At 40.9% G+C, this 21,642-nt stretch overlaps 1 protein-coding gene across 1 annotated transcript in view; it reads right to left on the bottom strand.

The window, feature by feature from the left end:
* Positions 1-21,642, bottom strand: part of nr3c1 (nuclear receptor subfamily 3, group C, member 1 (glucocorticoid receptor)) — a 29,864-nt gene extending 8,222 nt beyond the window's left edge. Inside the window, exons 1-6 of the mRNA XM_042493206.1 lie at positions 21,368-21,642; positions 19,509-20,713; positions 3,472-3,620; positions 3,110-3,226; positions 2,733-3,014; positions 942-1,086 (exon numbers count right to left, since the gene is read on the bottom strand). Coding sequence (XP_042349140.1) covers positions 942-1,086; positions 2,733-3,014; positions 3,110-3,226; positions 3,472-3,620; positions 19,509-20,713 — 1,898 coding nt within the window. The 5' untranslated portion in view covers positions 21,368-21,642. The remainder of the gene's footprint in view (positions 1-941; positions 1,087-2,732; positions 3,015-3,109; positions 3,227-3,471; positions 3,621-19,508; positions 20,714-21,367) is intronic.

Below are 21,642 nucleotides of genomic sequence, written 5' to 3'. Positions count from 1 at the left end.
ATTACTCTAAACCCTCTAACTGCCATGTTAGGTCAGATTTGAAAGTAAAAAGAAAAAATAATCAGCAGTCCAGCAACTCAGGTGTTACTATTTGTCAAATGAAGTCTGGTGGTGTTGGAGGGAGCAACATAACTTCAGTTCCCCATCAGAGAGAACTGTCTGACAGTAAGGTTAAGCAGTAAAAATAATACACTGACTACAGAAAGGTACCTCATACAACCCCATTATAAACACTCCACGCTAACCATTTAAATTATTATTATTATCAGTGCTCACTGCTCTAACCAACATCCCAAAAACCCAGAAAAGAACGCAGATGGACCCACCCTTAAATGAAAGTCACTATAAAAAGACAATTAATTAAAAATGTAAATCACAGAACACCAGGGCCATATTCTTGGTCTTATTCTTGAAAAGATCCTAAAATTTAAACAGGTAATAGGCTTTTACCAAACAGATAGTTTCAAGGCAGCCACAATCAAAAGCAAAAGGCTGCAGTTGAATTTTGTTTGAGACTGACTGACAAAAAGAGAACACAACATCATCAGATATTAATTATGATCACATTAATTTTCAGCTTGTGATTATAAAACTAAAAAAAAAAAAACCAGGAAACTAATCAAAAGGCCTATTGCAGCCCTGAGCACGGTAGCTGTGCCGACTGCTCACCACACTCAAAGCGCTGTTAACAAACGGAGTCTTTGAGTCTATGAGAGGGATGAAACACTGATTACTGGTGACAGCTGACAGACGTGGTTTGATTCTTGGGAGATATGCCAAATTCAGCACAGAGCAGAGAACTGCACTGATATGTGTAAACAAACAGATGTATGCGTTGACTTACTGACAGGTATAGTCTGTAGGACTTTAGACACTTAACTGTGGTAATACTTTTTAAACAGCAAGGAATGGACAAGGGCTGAAAATGGTTGGATACATACTCGTTGATGACGAGGTCTGGTGCGAAGCAGAGCATGTTGCCGTTGCACTGCTGGTAAGATCTCCAGCCCAGACCGAAAGACATGAGAAAGAGCCAGGAGCACTGCAGCAGAGTCATCTGGTCGTCCAGATGCAGGTTCCTGAAACCTGAGGGAAGGACATGGAAATACATCAAATGACTCCCAAAACAGTCACAAAGTGTTAGAGGGTGTGCATGTGACAATGAACCAAATAAAGATACACTGAAACATTTTGGTGTACATTGAAATGTCATCTTCAGCAGGTGATACTTTGAGAAAACAAATATATAATATTTTGAAGAAGCAGAAAACTGTTTATACAACTACGTTTCACACATTCTTCAGAAATTACTTGTCCATGCAAGAACCTTATGTTGGCCTTAACACCAAACCACTTTTTAAGCAATTTCACTGTTGCAGACAGACATCATGTCTTATCATGACTTTTACCTACTGTACATTGTGTGTGTGCTCTGGTGATCTTGATTGTTTGGTGTAAGGTGGTAATAAAACTCTGTCCGAGCTGCTTAAAAGGTCCTGTATGAAGGATTTAGTGAAATCTAGCTGTGAGGTTGCAGAACTAAAACTTCTACCGTGTGCCAAGCGTGTAGGAAGACTACGGTAGCTGACAGGAAAACACGAAAAATGCAGATGTCCCGATCTAGGGCCAGTGTTTTTGGTTTGTCCGTTCTTGGCTACTGTGGAAGAACATGGCGAGCTCAATGGAGGAGAACCTGCCTCATATGTAGATATAATATATAACGGCTCATTCTATGGTAACAAAAACACGTCAATTCTTATTTTTAGGTGATTGATGACCTAATATTTTTGTGGACACAAATAATTGTTATCATGCCATATTACTTAAAGGGAGTTTGGCAATATATTTTCCACAAAGGGCAGGATGGGAAATAATCTCATAAGGAATCTAGTTATCGTCTTGCAAACAACGACCCTGCAGGATCCAAAGTCTTTGCAAAATCTTACAGTGTGACTAAAAACTCATATTGTGTTTTGATGCCAGAGGGTGTCAGACTTTAGTCTTTTAAATTGCTTTTCAAAATCTGCTGGTGTATGGTAGTCATTAATCAGACTTCACTCTGTTTACCAAATGTTCCTACGTGTCAAATTAGTCTCAGATAAAGCAGACCCAGATGTAGAGCCAATATGTTTGTTTACACAAATCAACACAGACACACACCTGTTTGCATTGCAGCAATACATGACAACATCTCCTGTTTTTTGCTAACACTTGTAAAATATTCAAGCTTGCAATGTGTTGTGTGTTGTTAAAATAAAACTAATTTGAGCTTTCTGGCTGCATTTTGGGTGGTGTGTGGTGTCACACGTCACATTAGATACCAAACAATGAGGACAGCACACATCATAAACTTGCCTTTGTGCAAGTTTGACTATCTGGGGTATCATGAGCAACACTTAAATACAAGAGTTTACATGTACACAGATGTCATTACATGAAGAGGGGACCAAGTGCAATGTGTATTCAATGATAGGAAAAAGAAATGTAAACAGTTTCTTTTGAAACTTGTTGCACCTGCAGATTAAGGTACAAAGTACAAGGTAGATTTATTTGTCCTTTTTCTTAAATGTGGTTTAAGAAAAATATGAACCTAAATTAAACTAAATTAACCTCAGTGTGTCACACCCCCCTCTTTGCAAACTTGCCAACCTGCTCAATCCAAACATACATAGTTTACACCCACTGCAAAGGACACGTTTACACGCCAACTGGCAGAGTAGTCCAGTACTAACCTGGCAGAGCCTTGGCCCACTTCACAGCGGAGATGACCTGACGGCCGCCCAGCCTGTTGAGGGTGGTCATGAGGCGGGTGGAGGTGTCAGGCAGGGTGCTGTCGTAGCCTGCGTAGATGGTGTCCGGTTCGATGGCCTTCAGCAGGGACAGCATCGTGGGAACGAGTTGAGGCATGCACTTGGGCAAAAGGGAGCGAGCCTCAATTGGCGGAGAGGGAGTCAGCTCGGGCAGGTTGCTCGGCTGGACGCCTTTTAAGCGGTTCAACTTCTTGGTTTTGCGTGCTGCAGAGCAGAAATCGGGGATGAACACTGAGGGAAGTGAAATAAAGAGCAGATGGGATACATGGTTTGATGTTATCGGTGTGGTTAATACGTACCTTCCAGGTTCATGCCTGCCATCAGACACTTGCGGAAGCGGCAGGCTGGACAGTTCTTCCTCCTGATCTTGTCTATTATGCAGTCGTTCCTCCCAGCACACAGGTAATTATGCTGCCCTGAGGCACAGAGAAGAAGAAGATTAATCTGTTATTTACCTTCACTGCTGTGGCAAACACTCCAGGGGGAAAAACTAATTAGCTGTATCACAGTCCTTTACTTTGTAATGATCGCGCCTCCAACTTCAAATCATAATGACTCCCGCATTTGGGCAAACTTATGTGACAGAGGTTAGTGATGAATGAGTTTATCACAGGCGAAGAATAAATCAGCGAGGAAATAATGATGTCTTATGGCTTTGTACCTTCCACTGCTCTCTTGAAGAAGACCTTGCAGCTGCCACAGGTGAGAACGCCGTAGTGGCAGCCTGAAGCCTCATCAGAGCACACTAGGCAGATTTTATGAGTCGCGCTCTTTCCCTGTGGCGTGGATGCAATGGTTCCCACTTCCTGTCTGGATGTAGAAAGTGGAGGGAGAGGGAGGAGACAGAAGAGAGAAATGTGAGCGATATTCAGTCTCTCTCAAAGGTTCCCCATGGAGTTTTTGATCTCTAGTAGAAGCTCTAAGGAGCTGATTTTCTATGAGTGGATTGTCGTTTTGTTTTTGTGCGTAAGTATGAACATGCGCATTTAGGGTGCTGATAAATACACATTCCTGTCAAAGCTTTCACGTTACTCTACAATTCTAAAGGTACTGGTAGGGCTTCACTTTTGTTAGTGAAATCGGCTTTGGCAGTTTAATACAAATATATGACTATTCGTTCCTTTTGTCGATATAGAGTTTCAATGGGGTTTGGCAGAATGTCGAGGTAATATTGTTAGCCAAGTGACACCTTTAACCTAAAACAAGCTAACTACACTAGCAATGGATCAGAAATGTGCAAAATATTTTGCTGACACTAGATATCAAATAAAAGTCAAAGACAGCATTACGTTGCTGTAAGCTGTAAATTCACCTTATCTAACCAAAAGGCAGAAGGTAAGGTTATCTCTGAGCCTGACCCGGCAGAGCCTCTCTGGGCAGCTGCGTCCGTCTCACTCTGACTCACCCTGGGTCCTGGTTCAGTGCTACCCAGAGGGCAGGGTGAGTGCTCACTCTGCAGCTATATTTGAGGGTCCGAGACGTCCCCTGATGTACACTGCAGTGATTTTTCAAGCAAAAATGTCAAATATTTTCTGGTAGCAGCTTCTTAAATGTGATAATTTCCTACTTTTCTGTGTCATTTGTGATAGTAAATAAAGTCTTTGTGTTTTGGATGAATGGTTGGACAAAAGAAGTAATTTGAAGATGTCACAGTTTGGGCTCTAAGAAATAGTGATGAGTCTTATGACAATTTTTTTTTTTAACATTTTATGGACGAAATGATAACTCATAAAATAATTGTAAGCCTCATCAACCATGAAAACAGTAAGTTGCAGCCCTATGACTGATAATTTGAATCTTCTACTTTTAGGGTGCAGCCCTTCATGGTAGTTATGCTCAGAGATGCAGCAATGCGCCAGCAAATGCAGGAAAAACTGCTTGCTAGCAATCATGGACTTTAAAATACAGCTTTCAAAGTTTTAGGAAAAAAACAGCTTTGTAAGGTTTTATGAGGAGGGAAATCTATCAATCATGTCTGTTAGAACACAAGGATCCACACAAATGAGCTATGGTGAGGAACTGAAAATTAACATAACTTTTTTTTGTTTGGAAGAAAACTTAAGCCATTTGAACATACTGGGCATTTTATCAACAAAGACAAAACATGACCTCTACTGTCTGTAGGATAGTGTTGCATTAAAACGACCTAGGTATCTAGAAAATAGCTGCACAGAAATTTTAGTCAAATCAGTATCAGATGCTACAGATAAATGCTGCATGACTACAGTATGCAGTTTGTACTGCCAGACTCGACACCTGAAAGAAACCTGTGTTTTGAGAGTTCATCTGTAGTTCATATTTACAACTGAGCTCCAAAAACTTTAAATATATAAAGTACACAGATACACTACACATGCTCCCATCAGACTCAATGTGCTCATTGTGCTTGATTTTTTTTCTCTCAAATATGCCTTCATTCCAAAAAATGTGAGTGCAGAAAAGAGGACTATCCGTGGTTACATCCTAAATCCAGCGGTTGTCATAAAACTGCCCTTCTTTCTTCGATTGAACCACAAACGTTTCCAGACCAAGTTAACACTGGTGAGAGATTCACTTCTTCAAAACCACCACTAGAGGACGTCAGGCTTTACAGCATCCATGCGCCAGAGGTCCACACCCCCCTTTCCAACCCAGTGGCCATGCATCAACAACGCCCACACCTAGAGGACATTGAGCCTAAGACGTGCAACAACCGTGTCTGTCTGTCCATGTGTCAGCCAGTCTGCCACCACAATGACGACAAACTGTTTTATCTGATAAGGGCTGCAATGAACTGTCACTGCACACTAACACACTTATGCAGATTTGAGGCAGGGGGCCAAGTTCACTCTTAGTTACACAATATGAGGGTATAAGCATGAAAGCAGGCCAGGCCCCAGTAGTCAGAGGGTGCGGCAGGATGGGAAAACCTGAGTGAGACATCAAAGCATTAACTTCAGAAGCATTCAGCAGTCAGATAAAAAAAAAAACTATAAGAGAAAGACCTCGGAGGAGGCTGTCTAGCCATTACAGAGCTGAGAGCTTTCTGAGCACCAGTGAGAACACACTGTGGTCAATAAGTCTGTCCATTTACCTTTTATGACTCGCATTCAAAGATTCAAACTGTGTGCTGACAGTAGGCTTCTATTTCCTAAGTGTCTTCAGCGCTGCATTGTTTCGTACAGTTGAAATTGAAAATCTTTTGGTTGGGGATCAAACCACAAAGTGGGGGGCTCACTGAACAGCTCCCTCCTGGCTCAACTGTGAGGGGTGAAGCATGGGGCAGATTTAATTGAGAACACAGTGACTCAATCTTTGGAAATCCAGTAAACCAACATTTTCAAATACACCAGACAACCTGCTGTTATATCACACTCTGCAAAGACACTTTACCAAAACTTTCTGAGTTTTAATCCCAGTTTGGTAGTTACAGCCAAGCAGTTAAAAAAATCCCATTCCATATTGTGTGCACAATTTATCATTGTTTGAAGTGGACAACCTGAGCAGAAGGAACATTATTATAAATATTTATAGCTGCAGTGAAAATCAAAGAGCTGTGTTTTTAGACTTGGAAATTGGATTCATCATTCTAACTCACAAAAAGCCCAACCTAGGCAGGCTCAGACAGAAAATGCATTAATCATTCATATGCAAAATGGAAATAGGACACATAAAATTAACAATCACATGTCAAAATCAAACAAATTCAATAAATCCTGTTTAACGTGCCTTGTCTCAACCAGGATAGTGATTATAAGCAAAGCATCATCTCTAGTCCTGCAGAGGTTTTTGGGATTGCCACAGAATCATAAATAATAAAATTTGCACCAAGAAATCTAAACTTGATAAATCAAGTTGCACCATGTTGTCCCTGATTAAGAACAGGTCAAATTAAGAATGCTATGGGGCCACCTCTTACTCCTGGTGGAGTACCTGTAGCCCTTTGCTGTGGTGTTGATTGCCTTGTCTCTCCCACTTTCCTTTCTATTTTAAGCTGTCTTATCAGTAAAGGGATGAATACACCCAACACAAAAAAAATAATATGTAACTGAAAAAAATAAAAATAAAACTATAACGCTATTTGTTCTGACTAGCACTCGAGGTGAATTAAAGAAAGTTGTTTGCAAAAGACAAAACAGTCACCAGTTGGGGTGTGCAATATCATCTTGTTCACAATAATTCTGGTATAATTATTAATAATAATAATTAATAATTATATATATATATATATATATATATATATATATATATATATATATATATATATACATACATACATACACACATATATAATGGCAATATTTTGACTTGCTGATATAATGACGTCATACTGTTATGCATGGCAACAACTAACATAGCTGACAGTAAGACTGCTTCTAGCACGACATTGGAAACGTTGAGTTCCAAAAAGAGGAGTGGCTTCAGTATTGTGGAATCAGTGACGTCACTTGGCCTGGGTGTCCGATGGTACAGCCCAAATTGTTTTATGGATTGCTACAGTCTTTTGCGACACTTCTTGAAACCTGCTGTTTAGAGTAAACTCAGCACAGCACCTCTATCTCTCTGTACCAGGGAGGCATGTATGGTTCACCAGGTTATTTTGTCATAAGTCTGTCGAAATATAAACCTAAGTGAAGCCTGACAAAAAATGTGTTTGAATGTGCGATAGTCATTACAACATAACAGATTGTCAAAATTAGAGGAAGGTGTGTGTGTGGTGTTGTGTGTGTGTGTGTGTGTGTGTTGGGGGGTCTAATGGTCAACTCTGAATTACAGCTGGAAGAGTAGAAAAGAAAAGGCAGAGCGCACAGGTCCAGGTGGAGATAAACAACTCCATCTTTTTGGATTTTTCCAAAAGGAAAGGAAGAGTAAGAAGTTAGCTTATGTAGCACTGGTTAATATGACCAGATGTTTTATTCTTTACTTGGCAACTGTTAAGATTTGTACCTTAGATTTGTGGTGGATTTTGTTTTTTGTACTTCTAAATCTCACTCTGAGTACTGTTGCTGTTTTCAAACTTAAGAACAAAGGGATAATTTTTATTACACTTTTTTTACTTAATATTTTTGTTGAGTCTAATGTTTATGCTGACATATAAAGCCATACAATTATTCTGTTGTAATTGTATGTTCTTGAAATAAAACAAAAAATATTTTTCAGCATTTTTTTGACATCATCAAGAACGTCATTATTGCAAAAATACCTTGAAATATCTTGATAGTATTTTATGGCCGTGTCACCCAGCCCAAGACACCAGCCTACTTGACAATAGTGATAATCCAGTCGAGTATTATCACCCAGCTCTGCAGTTTTCCTCAGAGTATTTTAGCATCTTTCACCGCATTGTTTTGGTTTTACAGCCCATACTGTTATAATTTGGTTCAGTCCCAACAATCTCATCAGCATCGTCAGCAGCAGCAGCAGCTGGCAGCTGTTTTTTTGCAGAAAAGCACTAAAACCCCACGGTATGCTCATACCAAGGGCCAAATGGCTGACAGAGAGCTAACTGTAACTGAAATAGAAAACAGAGGACTTGTTTCTGTTTGCTGCCTTTGTGCTCAATGCTGTAAAGTTGACTTATCTACTTTTTGATCTGGGGGCTGTAAAAAATGGATTTCTCACTAGACGCAAATGGGTATATAAAAATATTTGTAAAAACTGTCAACTTTGAGTTGACTTGGAAAACTAAAGTCACCAAATAAGCTAACCTGCACTTTTTGGACTGTATGAGAAAAGGGAAGAACATGCAAACTCTGCAACGGCACTGGCCAGAAACATGGAAACACAAAGCAAATAAATGTTGTGTCTGCTGAATTTGTAAATAGGGAACTGTTTGCTAACAAGTTTGCCTTAACAACTTTATATGGTGATAATAATGTCAATATGGAGTTTACAGCTCAATCCACTGCCCTCAAGTTGCCAATAACAAGCAATTAATGCAATCCAAAAACAGTTACAGGAACACAGAATGCGTCATTGTAGCCATTTGAGGATCAGCAATAACAATAATAATTGTGCTGTGGCAAACCTCACATATTGAGGCATCATGATATGCATTTGCTTCCAACAAGTTATTCTTGCCTTCAACCAGCATGGCTGAGTACCTGCTGTTTGGTTCACAACCAACTACAGTAGCCTGGGCGAAGGGTCATACGATATATACAATTCATACAAAAGTAGTGCCACTGCGATGATGTAACCCACATGCCATCTGTCGCACACACAGATTTATGTGGGGTTTCCTTAACACACACTGCTATGAGAGCACACACACATACAGTATATGCACACACACACAAACAAACAAAAGTGCTCTAAGCTCAAAAGGAGGCCGTTATAACCAGAAGGGTGGGTGGAGAAGGCTAATGAGACCAGAGTGATGATGACGATGATGTGGAGGGTAACCAGTTTGTCCTTCACTGGCCCACTGGGATGGTGTCAGCAGGACAGCTTTACTAAATGGGCTACTAGTTCAAATCCAATTACTGCAGCCGCTATACGTTTTCAACAACAACGTAAGCCTGAGGCGATGTCACTGCTTTTCAATGCTGTCTCTAAACTTAATTTAGACTCAGTGATGTCGACGATGTTCAACTAAGCCATGAAACAAGTTACAAATCTGTTTTTGTGGATTGCCAAACACAAACCAATCAAAGCAGCACGGCAGTGCAGGGAGACCGAATTTCCTCTTTCTGAAACCATCTGTTGAAGTGAGTGCTTGCCATCGGCAGGAAGTTCTTGCATTCCCTCAGAGTTTACTATAGGTCAGAGCAGAGCCACAGCACAGAGGCAGAGACACCCCGAGAAGGGCCTCGACTTCAACAAGAGAGCAGTGCAGAGAAAGTTAATCGCTTACGTCGGTTGGAGTGTGATCAATCAGCCCGGGTTCTAATGAGACAAGCCACTTCACGCACTTACGATAATACCGGTGGCCCAGCGCCCTGCTTAACAATTCATAATCCCCTTTTAGCCGTGAGTGTCACGAGTAGCTCTGCAGGCCCCTGCTTTATATACCCCAGCCTCTGTGTCAGTCCAGACAAGCAGCCATCAGACCTATATCATTGCAATGTCCAGCTGTTTCATTCTAGGTAGGGTACTTCATTTTGTGCTCATGCGTTTGCTGTATTTCACATAATAGTCTACATCATCCTAATGGACCTACTTCAGGCCTGGTAATTTATAATGAGTCATCTCGGAGAAAAATATGAACAATCATTCTGTTCAGCCAGTTGTCTCGGGGTCACACTGAGATGAGGTCACACTCCTGAAATAAAGCTAGAAATATTACAGTGAGGATCTTCACAACCATGTGGCTGGGTGGCTGCATGCTTAAAACCTGGTTTCAGTATCACTGTGAAGATGGTCACGATATGGATCAACATTGCACGAACATCTTCTAATCTTCACAAAAACCCTGTGAGCATGACGAGAGCAGAAGGAAGTGCTCCTTCCCCGAGGTAAGGGCCACCAAAATAGAAAGGGGAACTGGTCTGCACGCTCTGAATCATTCTTGCATGCAAAACAACAACGGAGCTTCTATGAGGGAGTGGAGAGACTGGGTTTGTTTGGCCAAAGACTAGGCAGGACTTCTCTAAAATATCTCCCTCGTGTGCCTTCCAATAAAAACAGACAGTATGTCTTTATAAGTACTTGACATTAGTGCAATGTATTCACCAAACATAAATCACGCTGCCACATGAAATTAATACAATGGAGATATAGTACCCTTTGGAGCCGTTTCCCATTGACATCAAGCGTTTTTATGGCTATTGTTTTGCTCCATGAAACAAGCCATTAGTGAGGTACTCTTACATGTGACACTCTGGATGATTCCTCAGTGTCAGTGCATGCAAGGAGCCATTGTCTCCTCCTACATGCTGTATTAACAAACCTGCTTCAATAACAGTCATGTTTTGTAGCAACTATTGTTTTAGCGTCAAACATCAGAGGAGAAGACTTAACCTAACCCATGGCTGAGCACAAGAAAAATAAACCCAAAGGATTTGAGTTTCCATATCAGTTTCCATAATAGGAGCCATTAGGAGTGTATGTAGGTGGGAGGTGGCTTCCTGGCCTGTAAAATGAATTGGAGGCTTGCTGCTGCTACTGTGTGCATAACCATAATACCTTCAGCTGGAAGTGGGAGGAACCCACTCCCAAAGTTTGGCTTTGCTGACTCGACAACTGCACACAAAAGCAAGAAGAAGGGCGCAAACAAAACTCACAGACTTAGCTACATCCTCTTAACCTCGATATGGGGAATTTCTATAAGCCTATTCAGTGTCAAAAGACAACAAAAGCTAAATACAGAAAAACTGTGGTTACAGGAGAATGCGGTAATAACGTGAAAGGAACTGGAATGGTTGGCATTTGATCTGGTGCGTTAGCTCGGCGCCAGCTGTGGGCAGGCGGGAGGGAAAGTAGGTCAGGAGAGTGAGAGCTTCGCGGCAGCCCTCCGTGGTTAGCCTGCCATAGCACTCATGACAGACCCACACGTGCACACCTACACACTCATGCATAATACAGAAAGCTAAAAGACACGCACACAGCACACACACACAAGCACAATCATAAAAAGGTGATTTACAGCAGCTGAAAGCTTCTGCTGACAGTTAAGGTCTCTGCCCTTGGTTGCAGGAAGCAAGAGCGTCGTGTAGGAGAGAGAGAGAGAGAGAGAGAGAGAGAGAGAGAGAGAGAGAGAGAGAGAGAGAGAGAGTGAGAGTGAGAGTGAGAGTACGGGTGAGTGAGGCTGAGAGGTAAGGGGTGTGCCAGGTCAACACTGAGCACTGAATAGCGACTCTGACCAAAGATTATTCTCAAAACACAGAGCCAAGGCTGAGAGCTGAGACTACTAGGCTTTATATAAATACATATAGCTATATATAAAGACCATAAACTACTCATGTATCAAACTAGGCACCAAACCACAGCTGATACATCTGACAGCTGTTTATTTCTTCACCAGTTGGATCTATGAACCGACTTTAGCCCAATTAAGGCCTATCAAGGCAAATACTGAGACAGAATAAGCAGGGAACAACAATAAGGAATGCCCGGGTCAAGTAAAATGCCATGTCGGGCTAGTGTATCTAGTTACTCACTTGTCCCATCGGACAAGTGTTACACAAGAATTAAAGTTTTTTTTGTTTTTTGTTATTACCTTTTGATGGAAATAGCTAAGGAGTGAGCCAAGTCAGTTCCTTCTCTTCTCTCAAACACAAGCAAGCATTTCAATTATCTTGGAAACAGGAGTTTACATTTGGGTTAGAGAATATGAGCACTTCAATAATGTATTGCACAGTTTTCTGCAAGTTTGAAAGCAAGGCAGATAAAAAGGGGTCATTTTTCATGACAATTAACTTTAGGTCTTTGTTGTTAATAAATAGCTGCTAATAAATACAACATTTTGTATAAAGACAAGTAAAACCTAACTTTTGGCAAAAACCCTACCGCTGAACCCTGTAACCTCATAAATACCGAGCTCTACTACTAAGCTTACTCTGTCATGAAGAAACACTCATTGAACAGGTTGTTACAAAGTCCTGCAGGCACTGCAGCTGTCAAACACAGCCCAAAGGCAAGGATTCACGCCTACATTTCGTCGATAGGAAGCATTACAAAGAGAATTGTGAAAGATGTTTACACCGATACAGTTTTGCGTCTTAAGTACATTAGTTGTTTATCTTTTGCAGAATGCCCGAAAACCCACACAGGAAGATAGTAGACATGTTTGCTGTGATAAAGTCAGAAAAAAACGCTCTAAATAACACATATATTTTCAAGTGGTTTTCCTCCTGAGCTTTATTCAGCAGTGAGTCATAGCCATTTTCCAAAGTTGACTCAATATTCCAACATGTGAAATTCTCTGGAGTTTTACCACCTTAGCAAAGACACTGCCGGCTGTGGTCTTCAACTTGCCCTGGCACTGCTTCATTCAGCCCAGACTGAACCACTGCTAAAATCAGCCCATGCATTATCATCAGTCAGTTAATATAAAGGCTACAACTAACAAGAGTTTCATTATAACTTCAACTGCCCATTATTTTACGAATGAATCAAACTTGTGCTTAAACTGTCAGGAAACTGCTGAAAATGCCCATAAAGCTCCATGTGATGTCTTCAAATTGCTTGTTTGTCCCAATAAAAGTGTAAAACCCAAAGATATTAGGTTGACTATTGCATAAGACAAAGAGGAGCAGCAAATCTTTACATTTACAAAGCTGAAGCAGCTTTTCATGTTCAGCCTTTTTTTTTGATGCATGTAATAAGCAGGACTGGCCTAAAAACAATGGATGGACTCATACAAAATCCCCTTCCCTTTTCATTATCCCTTATGACCCACTAGAAGTGTGTGGTGGTGTACTTATCTGCAGAGATGCTGCCCTCTTACTTATTCGTTTCTTAATTTGCTGTGGTTGGGACATTTATGTGGTGAAATTTTGTCAGAATTTTGTTGAAATGGCGTTCTAAGAGCTACAGTCATTCCAAGTTCTTATGGTGTGGACAAAGCAAAAATAATTGAGGCTCTTAGAAATACAGAAAAAAATCCAGAAAAATGACCTCAAAAACCAAGAACAATCTCATCAAGTCTACAGTATCAGCTGTCAGGACGCTCTGCTTCTGAAACGCTCACAGACGTTCCTGGTTGAATATAGAGCCGTGTGGAGATCGGGGCAGAACAGCATTGCAGATGTAATGCCACCAACACACTGCTGGTGGAATCAAGGCGTGAGCTTGCTCAAGTATCAGCTTTTCCATTATAACATATGTGTCCTTCCAACAGTAGTTGAGCAGCTTGCTGTGTGTAACAAGGAGGGGCCAACAATAATCCTGCATAGTATATCTGTCATGTATATTACAAAAGTAGTTGCCCATTCATTTTCTGTCAAGATTAATCAACTGATTGTTTCAGCTCTACCTAATATTCAGCAGCATCTGATTAATGAATAGAAAAACTCAACTAAAGTCATGAATCCATCTCCATGAATGACTTCAGTAAAAGTCTGAATGAATGAGCTTTTATTTGTGTGAAAACCTGAACCATACATTACTCAAACATGCACATACAGAGAACAGTAGATGCTGAAGCTACACAACACTGCTTTGTCTCAATGTGAGAACAGCTCTATTCAGTGAGCTAGTTTTATTACTCCTGCAAACAATGTTCCTCCATTACGAGTCAAAAGCATTCAAGAAATTCCAGTAACCCAGAGTGTGCATTAGAAATAATGTTTTTACAGATCACACGGTCTGAAACATTCTTATTTTGACAAAAAAAGAAACATGGGGGACAAGCAGGAACAGGATATGTGGCAAAGTCATTACATCTGACCCGCAAATTGAAAACCTCTCTAAGGGCTGGGCTAATCACAGGCGGAGGAGGAAATGCCAAGCTAAAAACAAAACTCACACAGAACAAGCCAAATAATTGAGCTATGTGATTATCTGTCAGAGGAATTATGTTTCTGCGTTCTGTTATCTATTCAGTCTAGGTATTTCCTTTGAGTGCAACTCAATGTTAATCAAGTCATTCCATTTAAAAACCATTTAACATATAAGGGCGTGTATTTCCTGAAATAGGGATCACTGGTCAAGGTGAAGCAGTTTTTGTTGTGTGAGAACCGGCTGTTTGTGAGTCAGACTCTAAAACTGAGTCATAACGTAAAACTGCGATGCCTAAAATAAATTGCCAAGATTCGGAAAATTAAAGCACCAGCAATGTGTGAGACACCTCGTAATGTAACAAGCCCAAGCTAGTTTGGGTAATGTCAGAGGACCTGCACAATGCAAAGCAGCAAACTGTGGGGCTACGGCAGGACAGGTACTCAGTGCCATGTGAGGTCCTCTGAGCCTCTGCAGGAAGCAGCGGCACCGTTGCGTGAGAAGCTGGAGGAGACGTGACCTGATGCCAACTGCCTGACAACCACAGAACCACCGCAGCCCAGCACTCAGCTAATTTCAAGCTGCTAAATGTCACACAGGTTGAGGCGAACATGCATCGCACAATAACAAACTCCCACTCACTAGAGACACACACACGCACACACACACACATGCTAAGCTCACACACCAGTAAGCCAATACACAAACAGCCACACACCCACACAAAATTATCTGGGCTCACGTGCACAGACATAATCCTATGATTACACACACACACACACACACACACACCTCCACAAATCACAAAGACGGGCCAATTAAAGCCACATGTGAAATGAAGATGAGGTGTATCTCGTGTCTCTCCCCATCTGTTATCGGTCACCAGGCATCAGGACGACTGTCAGACAGTCGTGAAGATGTTACCAAGCATCATTTCCAAAAACAATAAAAACATGTCCACATCTGTGGCCTTGTTGAAGTGACGCACATCTGCGTGCCAATCTTTGAACTGATCACTCCCTGTCAGATGCTGTGAATCAGACAGGCGTGAATGTTGAAGAGACACAAACAAAAAAGCCTTTAAGACTCATGACTGCCACACACCACTGTTGGTGAAGAATTTCTATTCAGCCGCTTCACGATTGGATCCCAAAGCTGAACCCATAAAACTTTACAGGGCAGCAGAGTAACTGTACAAAAGACAGTTTGTGGGGCAGAGTGGAGTCCAAATGCTGGGACTGTACACTCCCAGTTCATCTGAATGGGAACTCAGAGGGAAATCACAGCAGAAATTAAGATTAAGCAAAGTCACGCAGTTACTTCAGCCTTTTCTCTGCTACAGAATTTCCCTTTTTTTATTTACGGGCCTCTACGAAGGCAACCATTCATTCATCTTAGCGTTAAAGACACTGCTCCTTGGGGACAGATTTGCTACAAGTGAAGATCTCAGGTTTATTTTTGGCATAATGTAACTGGAGGATCACAGAGATCTTCCCAAAACAACCTCATGAACCCCTATTGGAAACGTCTGTGAGAGGCTGAGCAGAGCCTGTTGTTAAACTGAAATGCAAAAGAGTAAAAAAATAAAATGCTATCTGGTTAAGAAGGAAAACTCTTGAATTGGGACATGCGATAAACATACATAATGATGCGCACAGTCTGAGAGGAAAAAAACCGATGAAATGTCTGACTTGGACAGAAGTGGAATTCCCCTGGTTTTTTAACAGGGACATCCTTTCTCTTGCTGCAGCCACGTCCTGCAGTCCACGAGCCCGTCTCACAGAGCAAGACTGGTGGGACAATTCACTTACTAAGGGGTTAACCCAACCCGGTGTATTTTTGTCGCAGAACCATGGCTTGACTTTAAATCGAGCTCCGTTTCTATAGTAACCAAGACCGCAAACCAAACCTGCAAGGAGCAGTTTTTGTTCAGGCTTATCAAAACGTATAAAATGTCCACCTCCTCATCCATCAACTATGAGGGAAAAATGGAGTCACCTTTCCTACAGAATCATAAAAAAATTACAAAAATAACACATTCATGTTTATGTTCCAAGTACTGAAGGACACAGGACCTTTTGTTTTTCATTATATCAGATTATATACATTTTTCTTTTCTTTTTATGGAAGCTAAGGTGTTGTGATTTGGTTTTTGCCATTATTCTTCAAAAAGCATTATTCTTGTTAAGCTTCATACACTGCTAATGAAAATGAATATTCCCATATTATTCCCGTTTAGATGCAGCTGTGCATACTCTGATTAACATATGGAATTTTAAGTATAGAAAAGTGGAACAGCTGGAGCTGCTTGTTCCATTTTGCTTTTTTTTGCATTAAAAAAGGATTTTTCAAAGTTTTCTGCTGGTGGTAGACTTGTTTTACTGTACAAACACAGCCTACCTCTTTTATTTTTTTAACCACCTTCTTGAAAAGGTTGTGCTGTGTTATTTTATCATATCCAAAACCTGTTGATATCCAGGTCTTTCATAATGTTTAAAAGTAGGTGTGTTTCTACTTCAGACCATAAATGTGGTCTTTTCTTTTGGACATGCATCTCCATACCAGCCTTGGAAAATGTGGGCTGGTTGGTTTGTGTACAACGCACAAAGCCGATCGTAAACAGGCGAGAGGGCGTGTTGCAAACTGCTGTAAAAACCCTGATTGTAATGCATATCCCAAATAGCCTGCACAATGCTAAAAAAGGCTTCTAAGACCAGAAAAATACTAGCATATTCCATATGTCTTAATCAGAAAATACTTGATCATGGGGTGCCTGGTGGTTCAGTGGATAGAGTAGCGCCCCATGTACAGAGTTAGAGTCCTTGCCGCAGCAGCCACGAGTTCGACTCCAGCCTTGGCCCTTTGCTGCATGTCACTCCCTGTCACTCCCTCTCTCTCCCTCTCTCTCTCTCTCTCTCCCTTTCACACTCACACTGTCCTGTCAAATAAAGGCAATAAAAGCCCAAAAAAATCTTTTAAAAAAGGAAATGCTTGATCAGAATAAGGCCTAATTGCAAATATCAAAATATAACATGCTGTTTACATGACCTGTATCATATCCAGAATGTTGTCATATTCTGCATAATAGTGGAAAATCAGTGTAAATGTAAGGTAGTCACTGCTATAGATTATTTATCCATATAATATAAAATTTGCTATTTTTTATTATTAACATATTTATTGTGCTGATGTTACTGTATAACATATATAATATCAAGTGCAGAAGAGGCTCCTTGATGAAATCTATAACCATAGCTGTGATGACACTATGTAGGACGTAGCTTTTCCCACTGTGCTCTAACAAAGTACACCAGTCAGCCTTTTGAATTTAAATAAGAAAGTGAATCTTCACACTTACAAGTAATTAATTTATGTGCTCTGCAATTCAGTAATGCATAAACCTCATCCATGTCTGCCATTCCCTGAACTCTGTTCCAAACCCAATACAGGCACCTTAGCATGAGAAAACTGCAGAGCCCAAAAATTAACACAAAATTAAAGATCCTGTATTTCCAGCATTTAATGACTGTATTATTTTCTACTATTTCTATCACATTTTCTTCTATTCTAGTCATCATAGAACATATCTATTACTTTGTTGACTCTGTGAAACTGCAATGACCTGATTTCCCTGCAGGGATCAATATTTTCATCGTGTTAAATACCCAGAGTTTTATCTGCTGGTGCGACATGTGACTGGCTGTTTGTTACAAACTCTTAACTCCTTCATGTGTATAAACTCATAAACTGGAAAATCCTGTACTAACAGCACTAGCTGATAACCACCTTTGTGGGAGCGGTTATCCAGAATGCTTTATTTGTGAAACCAGATAACAGAGCCTGCTAAGTTGAACTATAAACAACACAAGTACAGCCGAAACACTAACAATCATTTTCAGCACTGATTGATAATTTTGTCAGTGTCATGTCAAAAGAAAATGATGCTGATCACAATTTACTAAAGCCAAAGTAATGTCTTTATATTAGAGACCGACTGGGGCATTTCAATATAAATTTTAGATTATATAAAGTCCCATCTCTTTCTGATTTTTTGTTTAACACAATCAGATAACATGAAATGTCAAAGACAACTCAATTATAATACAGAAATGACTTTTTGACACACAAGGTTATTAACAGGTGAAACATAAAGTAAAGAAATAATCAGCAGCGTCATTAAAAGATATCCACCCAGTCAGCGAGCATCAATGAGCCAAAATCCTCTGCGGGTTGACATTTCACACTGGCATTTCTCAGGTGAGCTATGCCTCTTAAGGCCAGTGACTCATGAAGTGTAATTAGACGTCCACATTGTAAACATGTTGAGAAAAAGAAAACATGTTTAAACTGTGCCCAAATCTGCCGGCAGTACAATAGCAGACTGACACTCCTCTATCCATGAAAACTACACAAGACAATGTAAAACAATTTTAAAAAATAATAAATAGCGTAAAGATTTTTTCTTGAAGAAAGTATACATTTTAATATACTGTATACATCTATCATATGTCAACTACGTTGGATAGATTTGACTAGTTTTCTTATAAGCCTTTTTTAGGCAAAATGTGAAGCGTGCAGCTTTATTATGGGAGAAAAATAAATAGCAGAAAATATCAGAATAGACAACTATTTAACCTTAAAGGACTAAAGGATTAAAAATGATCCAAAGTATCTATATATAATGAGATGTAGATAATCACATTTATGATAGGAATGTGCATGACTAGTCAATTAAATGTTGCTACCAGATTTTAAATGTTGCTACCGGATTTTGTTAATTTTGTTACTGAAATTATTATTTTTTATTTAAATTATTGAATATTGAAATTATTATTTATTATTTATGTGATTTTGTTCACCCAGTGAAAATGCTGTATTTTAACCAAACATGTTTCTTAAAGATTCATTCATTCATTTTTGTTTTACACTAAATGTTATTTGGTAACTTTTATTAAGTGAGTTGTTTTCATGTTTTGTAGGATAATGTGCAGTCTTCAGAACACAGCTTTAGGCCAATTTTAGATACCGCTTAATATATATATAAAATATATGGCCCATTTTGTCAGTAATGAACATGATTGATATAATGACTGATCACTTCAGCACAAGTATGTGAGAGGTTGTGAGCATGGTTAATGACCAGGGTTATTTCAGGATTCAGGAGGCCACAGTTCTGTTGCAAAGATGAAGAATAACATAACATTTCTGGTTTCCAAACAAAGAGCATTAGAGGACATAATCGGTTAAATCATATACACACACATCAGCTCAACTTACAACAAATAAAAAGGAAGGTCAGATCAGACCACACGGTGGAGTACTGCTTCAATTTCTTACCTGGAAAAGCTGGTGGGGTAGGAGGGAGAGCTTGAGAACGTCTCACCAGCCCTGAGCACTGCAGAGTTGTCTCCAACACCCTGGACTCTGCTCCAGGACCCACCAATGGTTGTCACTGGGAGAAACTGGCTGGACACTGGCTTCTGACTCTTCTGCTGCTGAGCGTCATTGCTGCTGGAGTTGACTCCAAAGCAATAGCTCTGTCCTCCTGACGTACTGACGCCGCAGATGGAGATGGTGTTAGGGCTGGACATGTCTGTGGAGGACGTGCTGCTCATCTGGCAGTAACTCTGGCCTGTGGACGTCTTCTCCTGCTTGATCACACCTGGGGTGCAGAGCTGAATGAACCCAGCATCTTTTTCTTTCTTAACCAACGCAGACAAAGTGGTTGTAGGTGTTAAGGAGGCAGTTGTGGATGCGGCAGAGCTGCACTGCTCTTGACTTGTTACACTGCTGCCATTGAGAGCAACAGGGATCGCCCCACTGCCGTTAACAGTCTCAACCAAGGCAGGCTTTATGTCCCTCTCCGAGCTAACATCCCCAAGCAGAGAATCATCTGCCAAAGTGGACAGGAAGGCATCATCACCTACATAAAAATCTGAGGGGGACCCAGTGAGCTCGAAGTCTTGGAGCAGGTCCAAAGTGTTGTCGCTGAAAAATTTCTGGTTCACGTCCACATCTTTCCCAATGTGATCAAAGGCATGATCAAGGTCAATGGGATCCTGGTCTCCTTTATCCATGGAGAAATCCTCTGTTTTCATGTGGAAGAAATTGGGATCTGATCCCCCAATAAGTGAATCCATGCAGGACTGGGTAATGTCTGCTATACTTGCCTCCAACTGGGGCAAATTTTCCCTCAAGGTTTGACGCCCAAATGTGGTGGAAGTCTGTGTTGGGAGCTGCTGCTGAAATTTCTGATCTTTGGTCAGCGCCCTGGGCTCTGGGTCTTCCAGCAAGGGGCCTACGGTGGCAGTGACGGAGGTGAGCTCCTCTGGAAGGGGACTGTTGCTTTGGCCGTTAGGCACCTGTCCTGGCTGCATCAACGGGCTGGATGGAAGAACAACGGAGGTGGCAGAGGTGATGGACACAGCACTGTGAGGAGCCACTTTTAACAGACCTCCCTCCTCGGGGCTTTCAGTGTAGACCAATTTGCTTAAATGGTCATCTCTTCTATATGTTAATTTCTTCACTCCACTTTTATCCATCTTTATATTTTGAGATGTGGAAGACAAGGAGAGAGAAAGCGTTCACAGACAGGGTTAAGTGGAGTGCATAGCAACCGCATTAAAACAAACAACAAGGGGATTATCTGTGGCGCAGTGTGCAGCTACACTGTAACATTAATGCACAGTCAAATAGTTTTAGGTTGTGCACTTGCAGAGGGCAAACAATAGGTCAATATAAGACTTGGGAAAGTTGCAAAGCATGCCCCCCCCCCCCCCACCCCCCCACGCGCCCTTGATAGCGAAAGAAGCTAAACATAGCTAACTGCGTTAGCTATTCCTGTATGCAAAAAATGTGCACGTGAGCGCATAGACAGCACCGTAAAAACACTTTACTTAAAGTAAATACACATAATACGGGTACGACCACAAGTCACGCACAGATAGCCGTAAAGTTAGCCCAGCTCTAAGATTTGCTAACGTTAGCTTATTGCTAACTGTTGGCATGCTAGTTAGCAATGTGGCTAACCGTTAAAGTGGCTCGAGCCTACATTTCGCTCGAGTGTCGTTGACAGTAGCCTGCTAGCCAACATAGCACATAAAACTGCACATTTATCGCTCCGTGTGCCACGTTACTGCTGTTGCTCTCAGCTAACATATATATCAACTCGAATCCGAATAAAAGCTCATATTTACCCTTGAAATGACTGAATGTTGGTATGTGTCCACAGGTCGTCTGTCAACATTGTTTTGGTTGAAAGTGGCAGTGACAACACGCAACACTGACTCAATGTTTGTTACTCCTCAGCCGTCGTGTCCTCGCTACATGTCTTGATAAAACGACAAAAACACGCGCAACTGACTGCGTTTAGAGAGTTTTCAGTCTTCCACTTCAATCTAGCAGTAAATGGTCGTGCAAACTACATTTAACTGGCTGAGCTGATGATAGCCGCAACTAGCCATTAGGAAAG

Source organism: Plectropomus leopardus, chromosome 9 (assembly GCF_008729295.1).
Source record: "Plectropomus leopardus isolate mb chromosome 9, YSFRI_Pleo_2.0, whole genome shotgun sequence".
Taxonomy (NCBI): Eukaryota; Metazoa; Chordata; class Actinopteri; order Perciformes; family Serranidae; genus Plectropomus; species Plectropomus leopardus.
The sequence above is the reverse complement of the archived record's forward strand: the minus strand, read 5'-3'. Positions and strand labels throughout refer to the sequence as shown.